Source organism: Erpetoichthys calabaricus, chromosome 2 (genome assembly GCF_900747795.2).
Source record: "Erpetoichthys calabaricus chromosome 2, fErpCal1.3, whole genome shotgun sequence".
NCBI lineage: Eukaryota > Metazoa > Chordata > Cladistia > Polypteriformes > Polypteridae > Erpetoichthys > Erpetoichthys calabaricus.
The window spans coordinates 46,093,484-46,107,962 of record NC_041395.2 but is presented as its reverse complement, the minus strand read 5'-3'; the positions used below and the strand labels follow the sequence as shown (position 1 = coordinate 46,107,962).

Below are 14,479 nucleotides of genomic sequence, written 5' to 3'. Positions count from 1 at the left end.
AAGCAATATTGTCTAACTTTTCTGTGTCCAAACTGTGCGCCATACAGGACTGTTGTCGCATCAGTGAGAACCCATAAAGTATTCTATTTACGTGAACAGCTATATGATAAGTGTCACATTAGAACACTCTAATAATAATTCATTACATTTATATAGCGCTTTTCTCAGTACTCAAAGCGCTATCCACACAGGGAGGAACTGGGAAGCGAACCCACAATCTTCCACAGTCTCTTTACTGCAAAGCAGCAGCACTACCACTGCGCCACCTGTGAGGACATTATTATTATTATTATTATTAGAACACTCTAGACGAGAACAGGCCATTCAGCCCAACAAAGCTCGTCAGTCCTATCCACTTAGTTCTTCTAAAATAACATCAAGTCGAGTTTTGAAAGTCCCCAATGTATTACTGTCTACCACACTACTTGGTAGTTTATTCCAAGTGCCTGTCGTTATTTGTGTAAAGAAAAACTTCCTAAGGTTTGTGCGAAATTTACCCATAAGAAGTTTCCAACTGTGTCCCTGTGTTCTTGATGAACTCATTTTAAAATCACAGTCTCAATCCACTGCACTAATTCCCTTCATAATTTTAAACACTTCAATCATGTCACCTCTTAATCTTCTTTTGCTTAAACTGTAAAGGCTCAGCTCTTTTAATCTTTCCTCATAATTCAACCCCTGTAGCCCTGGAATCAGCCTAGTCACTCTTCTCTGGACCTTTTCTAGTGCTGCTATGTCCTTTTTGTAGCCTGGAGACCAAAACTGCACACAGTACTCCAGATGAGGCCTCACCAGTGTGTTATAAAGTCTGAGCAGAACCTCCTTGGTCTTGTACTCCACACATCATGTTATATAACCTGACATTCTGTTAGCCTTCTTAATGGCCTCCGAGCACTGTCGGGGAGTCAATAGCTTAGAGTTCACTATGACTCCTAAATCCTTCTCATAAGCTGGACTCTCAATTTTCAGAACGCCCATTGTGTATTCAAACCAAACATTCTGTTTGAAGACGAGTGTCTCCTTCACTTGTTTATTTTAGGCAACACCACATGCGTCAACAAGCACATCACAAGTACAGGAGTAAAAATATTACTGATAAATATAAAAAAGCACATACAACACCAATGTGCAGTATATGTAGCACCTAGAACATTTATGATACATTTTTAATATAAAAAATTATTGTCAGCCCCATTTCAAATTTGTGTTGTATATTTAAAGTTGAATTTTTAAATTAAACATTTAAAACAAATTAGAGTACTACCTTCATGATGTCCCTCAAGCCAGGTTAGGTAGAAAGCTCGGACAAAGGATATCAGTTGTGACAGGCACAACAGGAATAAAACAAGAAAATGTGCAAATTTCACCAAGTGGATACAAATGCATGCAGCACGGTGGTGCAGTGGTGGACCTGCTGCCTTCAGAACCAGAATACTGGGTTACGCGCCCCTGGGTGTTCCCAGCATGAAGCTCACATGTTCTCTTCAGGTTTGGATTTCCTCCAGGGGCTCCCACAGTCCAGAGACATGCAGGTTAAGTGAAATGATGATGTTAAATTGGCCGTCGTTAGTGTGTGTGTGTTAGTTCTGCGATGAACCGGTGCCTGTTCAGGTACTGTTTCTGCCTAATCTGATGACTGCTGGGATAGGCTCCGGCTGTCCTGCAGCCCGGCCCTGGAAAGGCGGATTAGGAAAATGGATTGATTGTTGGCTTGCAAATGTTTTTGCATTTGAAATTCTACAAAGACATGCACAGAAAAACCACTGCCTATAAGTAATCTTGTACTCCTGCAATATTATGAGATTGCCATGTGGGCTGCTTGGCAACTCTTTGGAGTTGGCAATCATGAGACGAGATCTTGGCAAGAGATGATGATCAGAAAGAGCCTACATCTCTATTTGCACAATAGTGTAGCTTGCTCTACATAGAAAAATGTCAAGCCAAGAAATGACATTTTACAAATGCAAACTGGGTTTTTAAGGGTATTATCACAAATACAAACTACAGCATAATGTGCTGATCAACATGCGACACATCGTCACTCTTCATAACGTGTGAAAATCAGTGCATACAATGTGGGCAGCTGTAACGTTCTCTAGTAGCACTGGGTGTAGGGCAAGATGGCTGAATCACTACAAAGCAGAATGTGTGGGTTTGTGTATGTGTTTTACTTATTCATACAATTGGTGTTACTGAATTGCACTGTGACTTTAAAGTTTTGCGCCTCATTTTAACTGGTGGTTCAAATTATGGACAAAGATTAAACTGAATAAACCCATTTCAAACGAGTCATTACAGACAATTTTAAACTCAATAAATAAAATTCAAACACAGAATGTTTGAAGAGGACACCACTTCACTGACAGGTCTGGGGAGGCTCTTGCCAACAAAGGTGTTAATTTGAGGAGCCTTGCCTTTTCTCACATGGCCATCTTCATTTTATGTTGTAACATAGGACTCTTCCAGGTGGGTCTACAGGTTTGCCCCGACATTAGAACATTAGACGACTCCAGACGAAAACAGGCCATTCAGCCCTACAAAGCTCACCAGTCCTATCCACTTAATTCTTCTAAAATAACATCAAGTCGAGTTTTGAAAGTCCCTAAAGTCCTATTGTCTACCACACTACTTGGTAGCTTATTCCATGTGTCAATAGTTCTCGATGTAAAGAAAAACCTCCTAATGTTTGTCCAAAATTAACAACTTTCAGACTTGTAAATTCAAACTTAATAAGTTTCCAACTGTGTCCCCGTGTTCTTGATGAACTCATTTTAAAGTCACAGTCTCGATCCACTGTACCAATTCCCTTCATAATTTTAAACAATTCACCTCTTAATCTTCTTTTGCTTAAACTGTAAAGGCTCAGCTCTTTTAATCTTTCCTCATAATTCAACCCCTGTAGCCCTTGAATCAGCCTAGTCGCTCTTCTCTGGACCTTTTCTAGCGCTGCTATGTCCTTTTTGTATCCTGGAGACCAAAACTGCACACAGGACTCCAGATAAAGCCTCACCAATGTGATATAATCCTTGAGAATAACCTCCATGGACTTGTACTCCACACATGGTGCTGTATAACTAACTTTCTGTTAGCCTTTTTAATGGCTCCTGAACACTGTCAGTTAAAAGTGAGGAGTCCACTAAAAGCAGTGGAACACGACATGACCAGTGTATGGTTATTTAAGGCGGTGTGCTGTAGTGTTTAAGGCTTTGGACTTCAAACCCTGAGGTTGTGGGTTCAAATCCTGCTACTGACACTGTGGGACCCTGAGTGAGTCACTTGGCCTGCCTGTACTCCAACTGGAGCATTCTTACACGTATAAGGAGTCTGTCTGTCTACAGAAATGACAGCCGGCACAAACTCCATGGATTACCAGGCATTTATATTTTCTACAAATATTTTATTCCTGTATGTGATGTTTTACATGTAAAGTACCATGAAAACCCAACAATGAACAGTTCTACAATTAAATTAACTGCACTGAATTATAGTATACAGTATGTTACTATCATATGAAGGCCTTTCATTTGTTTTAACACCTTATACTATGCTGCGAAATTTCTCACTCCTACTCCCTGTCTTTCCATTTTACTTTTTTGTTATACAAAGCAGCATGAAATAGCATATATTATGACTGTGTGTTGTAAAACGGCGATAGTGTCCACTATGAAATATGCTATATTATCAAGCATTAGTAAAGAATTATCCTATAACTTAAAGTCGCCTTTTAACTAAGTGCCCTGTAATACAGTTAATACTACAACAACTGGGGTATTGCAAATACTGAGATCAGTCTCATTATTTTAATCATACAGAAATAAGCATATTTATGTTTTAAATTTAAGGTATCCTAAAGGAAAAAAAAATGGAGAAATAAGGTTCTTTCTTTTCACACCCATTCTGGTCTGTCACTCTTCATCTTCTCTTGGTTTGTTTCCTCATTGCAAACCTGTAACAGTTAACGAACAGCCGGGTTCAACAGTAATAAAAAAATTAAAAATAAAAAAACTATCAGAACGCACAGCTTGTCATAGTTTGGGTCATCTGTGTCAATCAAGCTCTGCTTCTTTCAATAAAAAACCACGAAGCTGCAGCTGCAGTTAAGTTTAACGAAAAACAACACCTTTCTGGTGGCTAACATTTATTAAGAAGAAGACAGAGATGTGGCAAACTACACAAGTGTGTCCATCTTAACTGGCGTCAACAATTTGAACAAGCAAAAAGAAAAATGTTGAAGCATTACAATGCTGATCAGATGCAGATTTTCAGTATTCTATTAAACTTTAATAAGATGTTTGACTATCAGAAACTTAGATCGCACACATAAAGCATGATGGCTAAACTAACTAGAGATGCTCAATCGTATCTACACTCTTAAAAATATACGGGTTCTTTAATAGCATTTTATGGTTCTTTACCCGTGTGTGTGGTTCCTCGTAGAACTATTACTTGATAAAGCACCATTTCATTCTGTGAAGGGTTCTTTGCATATGAACTCTTTAACATATGGTAGGCTACCTAGCAGAACATTAACAGATTAAGAAAACCTGGACTTAGCCTGTATTATTGTATGTATGCAGCAAGAGTCTTTTTAAAATCATAAGCCATTGGTATTTCTCAAATCTGTTACCCTCTATTTACTTGTTTATTTTTTAACTACATGGAGCCTGTTACAGATCTAAATAAATAAAGATTCTATCTGGAACATTCATGTGGATGAGTCTTTTGGGAACCCTATGGCATCGCTCCGAAGAACCACTCTGGCGCCTTTATTTTTAAGGCTGTACCATGCAATGCACAAATCCTCCTGTATGTCTGTTCCTCTCTGACCCAAGGTGCCAATTAACCCTAGAAATGCATTGATTGCCAACATGCCTTAGACAACACCGATTTGTTATTAAGTTATTAGAGGAAGAATCTGCTGACCAATTAATTAAAGAGACAAAAGTCCAGCTAATCAGTGCTGACCTCGTAACATCTATGTAGTCAGCAAAGTCTCAGGAACATTCAAAAACAGCTACCTGCCAGATCTATAGACACACTTTAAACAGTGTGGCAGTTACTGGCACATGCTCACCTTTAGCACAGTTTGAATAATTATTCAGTCTGCATTTTTGAGGAACGAACAAAAATAATAAAAGCAAAGCATCCCAAGGTGCACAAGTGCAGACCTACAGTAACATATTTTACTTTTTATAATTATAGTACAGGCAGGTGAAATGAATTGTGATTTTAAGTCTTAGCCACCGAAAAAAATAAAAAACACGTTTTTGCTTATGTTTTGTCATCTTAACTGACACTTTTTTCCATTAGCAATTACAAATGCACCAAAAATCTAAGCCTAAAAGTGCAACGATTTTATGGCAAAGATGGCAAAATCTACCAAAAAATTAAGGGCATACAAATACTCTGCAATCTTTACAAAAGAGTGTGGAGTGGATTTAATGAGATTCTATTTTGATAGAACAACTGAAAGAAATATGTGATTGCAGAAAATCTGCTTTAGGTTGGCATAAAATAGGGCAGAAAGTAAAGATTTTGTCATTCAAAATCCTGATTACCAAATCCAACTTTATTCATCATATACAAATTATACATACAGTACGATATGTAGTGAAATGCTAAGTTGCTCAACTACAATGACTATGCATTTAAGAATAATTTAAAAGGACAATAATATTAATACATTTTTTATAAATGTCAAAAATCATTATTAAAATTCTATATATGTGATAAATAATAAGTAAACAGATAACTTAAATGACTTAAAGTAAGAGAGTTAACAATAGGGCATTGTGTATTTCTAAATACTTTCCTTATTCTAGATGTGGATGGAAAGCGGACAAAAGCCCCTTCTCCGTCTCTCTGAACCGCGCTTCAGGCAGTGGTGGCCATTGTTTGGATGGCTGGTGTCACCCATAATTTTCTTTGCTCCGTCAGGTTTATATGGGTTATGCGTTTGCACACACTCTCTTGTACATTTCTTCTAGGAAAGTTCTAGTCTTTGTGAATATGATAACAAGGAGACTTACAGTAAGCAGAGGCATGTATGGTTTTAATGCAGATCTTACGACCACAAAATTATGATGCTAGCGCAAAATGTGGATAACAAATTTTAGAACTGTGTTTTTTTAAAAGCCTTGGAAAAAATAAAGGGATAAAGATGGTGATAAAATCTTCACAGATGTTAATTTTCCTCAAAAACTTTTACATGTTGAAATAAAACAACCTCTAAACATAGCCAGGCAGTGTGTCTTGTGATTAGATAGATAAGATAAAGTTTATCAATCCCAAGGGGAAATTCAGATGCATACAGCATCAGAGGCATTAAAAACAAGGATACAGCCTCAAAGGACAGATAATACAGTCAATCAATTCATAAAATCAATAAGTCTAAATAAATAAATGTATACTGTGCATATATTTTAAAATTAACTGAAAGAGTACATTGGGAGGAAGCACTGAAATGCCTGATAGCAGTGGGCAGAGGCTCTTCTTGGCACACCGTGGTAGAATGAGCCTGTGGCTAAATGTGCTCCAAGACAGTGCCACCTGGAGGGGATGGAGGGTACTTTACATGGTGGCATGCCAGTCCACCCATAGTTAGTAAGCACTAGATCCCTGAAACGCTGGTTCTGTTCCTCAATGTCTCCAATCCTTGGTCTCTCCTTATGACCCCCAAGAAGTTTCTGATCTGCCTCTGCCTGTCTGCGGACCGTCCCTCCTCTTGCCACAACTGAACAATGCTTCTCCATTCTTGCTCCAAAGCTGTGGAATGATCTCTCTTTATCTATTTGAACGGCACTCAATTTACTTGTGTTTAGGCATCTTTTGAAAACAAGTGTTTTCATTAAATATTTTAAAACTGTTTAGTTTTTATCCTACAAAGCAGCTGCTGTTGAAATGACAAAGAGTTTTGGATCATGATGTTTGTGGTATTCTAGTTTTAGGTAATTATGAAGTTGTTCTTATTCCCTTGTGCTCACTTTTTTATTATGTTTTGTGTTGCTTTCGATGCTTGCACCTTCATTCTTGTATGTATTTAACTAGTTTTAGAAGTCGCATTGGATATAAATGTCTGCTAAATAAATAAGAACTATATAAAGTTCTGTTTATCTGTCTATAAATGTGTTAGTAAACAGGTGGATGAATAGCTGAAAATGGCCAGACTTACCCAGCTAAACCTCCGAAGATATCCTTTACATAGGAGTAGTCGCCTCCAGATTTTGGAATGGTGACCCCAAGTTCAGCATAGCAGAGCGCACCAACAGCAGTGATCACGCCCGTCACAATCCATACAATCAGAGCCAGGCCCACTGAGCCGGCATTTTCCATTACACCCTTTGGAGAGACAAATATTCCAGAGCCAATGATGTTACCTGAATGGAATAAAAACAAACAGAAATAAAGTGCTATCCTCACATGCAAAACAAATATTTAATGTTTAAAAAAAAAAAAAAAAATTCTCAATTCTTGAAGCCAACACAAATTCAAGCTTATTTTACTTTTTTTATTCTCCGATTGTAGCGAAAAGCCAAGCAAAATGACACCTTTTATTGGCTAACGAAAAAGATTACAATATGCAAGCTTTCGAGGCAAATCAGGCCCCTTACACCATCTTGCCTGAAGAAGGGCCCTGAGTTGCCTCGAAAGCTTGCATATTGTAATCTTTTTAGTTAGCCAATAAAAGGTGTCATTTTGCTTGGCTTTTCGCTACATTCATAAAGCCTAACACGGCACAACACCTTAGTACTATTCTCCAATTGAGAATAGTCAATGTTCTATCTCATTTGTTCTAAAAATAGCATATTTACAAAACTGAGAATAATTACCCCAATCATTACTGGATAAAAGACACTTTGTAGATTTCATGGAAAATTAAACATTTACTTCAATATATTACTGACTCCTGAGAACACAAATGAACGTTTAAATTAAACACAAGCTTCGAGTGCAGATGTATTTACTCTGACTGTGCACACTGCTCCCGTTTGCGTGTGTGTGCTGGCACAGCGGGATCGAGCCTTTCTACTTGTATCGTCCTGCATGTTTGCTAACTGCATATCTCCATGAACATGTTGAGGCTTTGACAATAGCAAATATTAAATAGTTTATACATTCAATTTTATTATTGCTAAAACAGGATGCTATAAACACCCACACATAAATCAATTCTGGTATGAATTGTTCTTTAAAAGTTTCTCTTAGAAAAATCGAGACAAGAACGGGCCATTCGGCCCCACTAAACTTACCAGTTCTATACACTTCACATCAAGTCCAATTTTGAAAGTCCCAAAAGTCCTACTGTCTACCACACAATGTTATAACTTACTTCAGGTGCCCATGGTTCTCTATGTAAAGAAAAACTCCCTAATTTTTGTGTGAAATTTACCCTTAACAAGTTTCCAACTGTGTCCCCGTGTTCTTGATAAAATTTATTTTAAAGTAACAGTCTCGATCCACTGTACTAATTCCCTTCATGATTTTAAACAATTCACTTCTTAATCTTCTTTTGGGGCGGCACGGTGGGGCAGTGGGTAGCGCTGCTGCCTCGCAGTTGGGAGACCTGGGTTCGCGTCCCGGGTCCTCCCTGCGTGGAGTTTGCATGTTCTCCCCTTGTCTGCGTGGGTTTCCTCCCACAGTCCAAAGACATGCAGGTTAGGTGGATTGGCGATTCTAAATTGGCCCTAGTGTGTGCTTGGTGTGTTTGTGTGTGTCCTGTGGTGGGTTGGCACCCTGCCCAGGATTGGTTCCTGCCTTGTGCCCTGTGTTGGCTGGGATTGGCTCCAGCAGACCCCTGTGTCCCTGTGTTCGGATTCAGCGGGATGGATGAATGGATGGATCTTCTTTTGCTTAAACTGTAAAGGCTCAGCTCTTTTCATCTTTCCTCATCATTCATCCCCTGTAGCCCTGGAGTCGGCCTAGTTGCTCTTCTCTGGACATTTTCCAGTGCTGCTATGTCCTTTTTGTAGTCTGGAGACCAAAACTGTGCCCCCGTTTATCGATGAACTCCTTTTAAAATAAGAGTCTCGATCGTTAATTCCGTTCACAATTTTGAACCCTTCAATCAGTTCTCCTCTTAATCTTCTTTTGCTCAAACTGAAAAGACTCAGAATTATTTATACTTTGGTTCTTTCCTATTGAAATGGTGAGCATACTTTACTTCTAGTTCTGTGTGAAAGCATCCATTATACTGCCTCAATAACTACTGGACAGAATTAAAACGTGATATACTGTATGCAGACATAACAATATTACTGTGTAATTGGGGGGGAAAAAAAGGGTGCCAACAAAATGTTTCAATTTGGTTCTGGTGATGCACCCTGCATGTGCCACACACATCTTGTGAAAGCCTAGTGTGCTTGTCAGTGGCACGTAACACGCACTTCCTGTCCAATGTCTGAAAGGAAGCAAGGAGGTTTTTTTGCTGATCTGGGTCATGTGAACTACTAGTATGCTTGCGCAGCAAAGATTCTCTCTCAGTAAGCAAACCACAATCAGTAAACTGCACCTTGAGCTTTGTCACTTTACTATTGTAGTCACTAACACAAGTTTTACATTAGTAAGGTCATTGTTGTAGAAGTAGCAAGCTGTCTTTTTCCTATCTGATCATAAGCAGGGTGGCACAGTTAGCGCTGTTGTCTCTCAGCAGGATTCATTTCCTGGTCACTCTTTATAAATTCTCTTTATGTATCTCTCAGTTCAAATGACCACATGTTTGCTTAATTGGCAAATCTACATGTGCCCGGTATTAAAGAGTTGGGGTGTGTTCTCCATCCATGGTTTAGACTGCCTTGTGGGCAATGCTACCAGGACGGGCACTGGCATCCCCAATCCTGAATCAGACAAGTTATAAAGTGAATGGATGGAATTGTGAGCTTTGGGATCGGTGTAAGATCGATCGATCAATCGTGTGGACTGAGATGCCCTCCAGTATCAGTACCCACCACAATCCTGTACTACGGCAGTCACCAAACTGGGTTCAGGGACAACTGGTGGCTGCAGGTCTTTGTCCTAATCGTCCTCGCCATCAGTGATGGTCATGGATCTCATTTCATCAGCTGCCCTTTTTTTCTCTCTTCTCCTATTCAGCATTCAGAAAAGTGCAGCAGTGTGATTTTTATAAGTAATGTATATTTGCTATAGCTTTAAATGCATAAGTCTCTTTTGTTGATTTCCTTTTATTTTGTCCTTTTTCTGTGTAGTTTGCCCCTTCCTTGTATCAAAATAATGACAATTAAAAACAAGCAGAGCAGACAACCCTGAATGATGAAAGACAGCAACTAATTCAGGATCAGACCCAGCAGTTAGCGAATAATGGATTAAACAACTACAACAACCGGAAAAGCAGAAGGAAAATCTTGATGAAAATGTTATTAGAAACTACATTAGTACATTTTAATAAAAAAAATTTAAAAAAAGACCAAATTTAGTATTGGATTGGTTCCAGCAGACCCCTGTGACCCTGTAGTTAGGATATAGCGGGTTGGATAATGGATGGATGAAGTTTAGTTTTATCATTTCTAAATTGACCCTAAGATACAGAAACTGGAAAATAACAGTTCAGCTAATTAGGCAAGGAGTCCACTTAAACACAGAAGCTGGCGGGAACAAAAACTCGCAGCCACAGGGGGTACCCAGGACAGAGTTTGGGAACCACTGCTGTAGCGGATGTCAGTGGGGTACCAACCAATACTGGAGGGCATGCCAGTCAACTGGTGGGCACACTCTTACACAAAGCTCACTTCTCAATCCTTTCACTTTACAACTTACTCAAAAGCAAGCTGAGACTATTATAATTACTTATTTGATAAACAAAGTGACTTATAACATTTGAGATACAACTGATTACATTTCAGCTTGCTCATGGGCACACAGTGTCAGTAGCAGGATTTGAACCCACAGCCTCAGTGTTTGAAGTCCAAACCCCTAACCACTGCACCACACTGCCTCTCTGTGTGGACAGACAGAATGTATGGAGATGAAGTGAATCATAAAGAGTGTAACAGAGTCAGCCGGTCAGTTCTGGGAAGATTATCTGTTCAGCTGTGCACAGAGAATATAGCTGTTGCCATTTTGGACTGTGTGAACTCAGCACGTGTCCAACAAGCTTGAAATTACTTACAACTCAGGCATGTTCAATTCAATGTCTGCTCTATTTCTGAGAACAGTTTTATACAGTTGTGCTGCACAGCTTCAAAATGCATTTCACAAAAGCACACAGAAATCTGTTACCTAGCATGTGTGTTTAGACCAACCAAGACTGACAGAAACATCTCACTTTCATTCATCTCTGTACCTACACGAATACTGACTTACTACTTTCACTACTTCTATGAATTTGTGGAAACCCTATGTTTTCTCTTCTATGACAAAAGTCACAAATGTGAAATTATGCAGCAATCTCCACATCTCACACTCTAAAATATAAAGGCACCTAATTGGTTCTTCAGAGCGATGCCATAGGGAAATCGTTTTAGGTTCCCAAAAGACCCATTCACATGAACATTGCAGAATGCGTCTTTATTTATTTAGATCCATAACGAGCTCCATACAGTAAATAAACATGAACACATAGATAGTCACAGATTTCTGAACCACCAATGGCTCATGATTTTAAAAGGACTCTCGTTGCATATGCACAGTAGAAGACAAAATCCTGGTTTTCTTAATGTCTCAGAGACCTGTCAGGTACCCTACCATACATTAAAGATTTCAGATTTTCTCTACTTGTTAAGAAGTTTTTCAGAGCACAAAGAATCAACTTTATATGCAAAGAACCCTTGCCAGAACGAAACTGTGTTTAGTCAAGCAATGGTTCATCAAGGAACACCACAACCCATTAAAGCACAATAAAGTGCCATTTAAAAATCCATTATTTTAGCAGTGAAGAAGGACATTGGTTCTGTATGGCCCCCTTATGAACTTGTCAGGATATTTCAATCATTATGGGCAGAGTAGAGTTGCGATGAAAAGTCAATGCATCTGAACAAAATAGAAGTTCATTCAAGGTCATTCTGTAGCTGATGCTGCTGATTAACCACTTTTAAGGTTACTAAAATTCAAGAAAAAAAAAAGAAAAGAAAAGCACAATACAGTAAAGTGTAGTGGCTTAAAATGCAAATGTCCTGAACTGGTGTGTACTTTTAAAAAGGGCACTATACAAAAACGGACACTTGTATGAATGTGTTAAACCTCAGCGTCCAAAGCATATGATTCTTATTGTGCTGTCAGCTATAACAGGAAAATCAAAATTTAAGAATAATCTCTTTTTAGTGTTACTGTATCAAAATGACCTTTCATTGTAAGACAGTTAGAACAGGAAAATCAAAATTTAAGAATAATCTCTTTTTAGATTTACTTTATCAAAAAGACCTTTCATTGTAAGATTGACTGATCATTACGATCTGAATGACACAGAGTACTTTTAACAGACCTTTGGGGGGAAAAAAAGGCAAGAATGGCCAACTGGCCACGAGAGTTTCTGAAATACAATGCTGCTCCATTGCCACAATTGTCTAGCAGCGTCTTCGGCGATTCCACACACCTATGTGACGACTGGAGGTCTCATATCCCTGGGGACGGTCCCTGCACGGTTAAGCTTAATTCAAAGATTGCATGGCCACCTTACCTACAATGATCCCACAGCCACTTATCAGGCCGATCTCCTTCTTCAGGGCCACCCCTGAATCGCCTTGGCTTTTTGCAGCCCCCTCACTTTCAGCAGGTGCGGCGGTGCTGCCTCGTTGCCTCGGCCCGTCAGCCATGGTCGCCTACACAGATGAGAGATGCACTTGTTTGGCACACTCGAGTGATGGAGCTGTCCACGCCCTCAACTGGTCAAACTCTTTCTGGAGTGGTCAGTTACGACTCTCCAAGGGGTGGACTATTCTCTTCTGATTTGACCGGCAGAGGTAATCGTCGTCTGTCTCCGGACTGCTCAAGTAATGTGTCTGTTCTCGTTATTTTTTTGAATTTTCTCGAGTCAATACATGCGAAGCAGTGTGCGAGAGAATGAGTGGGGAAAACAGGACTAAAAACCCCAGGAGATCCGCCGCCTTCGTGTTACTGCGGTATTTAGCATACGAGTCCAGCTTGCCGATAGCCTTTGGAAGAAAGATTTGCCGTTGCGATCCAAAGCGCCATACCGCCCGGACTGCTCACTCCGTCCTGGCAGCTACGGCTCTCCTCGACCGTCTGCACGGCCTGTGCTGTCCGTCCGGCGACACGCTGTCTCCCTTTCTTCACGGAGACTCTGCTTCACATCAACAGTTATGGATACCCAGCGCTTTCCTGTTGTCTCGTAGAAACGGACGAACAATACAGCGGCAGCAGCTTGTCGTGCAGGCTCCGTGTTTATTATATTCAGTATTCGGACCCCGCCCAGTTCCGCGTGAAGCCAGCCCCCCGAGGCGTCACACTCTGTAGTGTTTACATCGTTCCGAATCGCTGAGTGCACGACCACCGAGCAGCGCAAGCAAAGTACTGCCAGCTTCCTCCTTGCGTTATTTGTAGCCTGTTTTAGGTTTCCTTTTTAAAACCTCTGGCAACGAATACATTTATAGCGTTGTTTTTAGCGAGCACCCCTCGAAGGCTCGTCTTACTAAGAACTGGTTTAAAGGTTTCAGGGTCTCAAAGTGGGTCAGTGCGATGTGTGGTGGCCAAGGCTGTGGACTTCAAGCCACTTCTGACTGTGTCACCCTGAGCAAGTCACATCACCCTCCCCGTGCTTCAAAGGTAAACGGTAACAATTATTGTATGGTGTAGCTGGAATCGAGGAGCGTCATGTTCAATATGAAACGGCGCCGTATAAAAGAAAAATGGTTTTCCTTGTACACCAGCATAAAATAATGGACGCTAAGTAAAAAGCGTTGCTTCATTGTTACACTTTGAATTAAATGTACCCTTTTCATTGCGAGTTACGCATTTAATTCGAATACTTGTTATATGCCTTGCTTAGCTTAGCAGCTTGGGATGAAGTTGGTTATAAATGACAACAGAAAATGACTGTTGAAATGATCGAGGATTGGCGTTCAGAGAATTGTGCTCATTGTGAAAGGTGACAAATAAAAAATGTTGAATGAATTTTAGTCCCGTCTGTGAGAGGCACTATAAAACGGACAGTGTAAATACTCCATCATAAGCACTCTTAGAATGGGACTCTGAAATAGGGCTTCTTTATAGAATGTTTTCATTAGCCCGTTTTTCTGAGCTGTGTCACAGAATTAATTAGTTACAAAAGGGGTATTCAACACCAACCTAGGCTCCTATAGCAGTTCCTCAAAGAACTACTGATTAATTAGATAGATTACTTCAAACTTTTATTCCTAACCCTCCCTTGATCTCCTTTTGTCGACCACCTAACCTACACAAACTTCTCATCTGCAGCTGACTTCACAGAGGAGAGACACATTCATCACCAGGCACTTTGAGCTGTAACTGGAGCCGCTGTGTCACCTGCCAAGATGTCACCAACAATCTC

General features: G+C 39.9%; 1 protein-coding gene across 1 annotated transcript in view; it reads right to left on the bottom strand.

The window, feature by feature from the left end:
• Positions 1-13,382, bottom strand: part of LOC114645847 (large neutral amino acids transporter small subunit 2-like) — a 70,915-nt gene extending 57,533 nt beyond the window's left edge. The window contains exons 1-2 of the mRNA XM_028793717.2: positions 12,629-13,382; positions 7,172-7,376 (exon numbers count right to left, since the gene is read on the bottom strand). Coding sequence (XP_028649550.1) covers positions 7,172-7,376; positions 12,629-12,764 — 341 coding nt within the window. The 5' untranslated portion in view covers positions 12,765-13,382. The remainder of the gene's footprint in view (positions 1-7,171; positions 7,377-12,628) is intronic.
• Between the last annotated feature and the right edge of the window lie 1,097 nt (positions 13,383-14,479).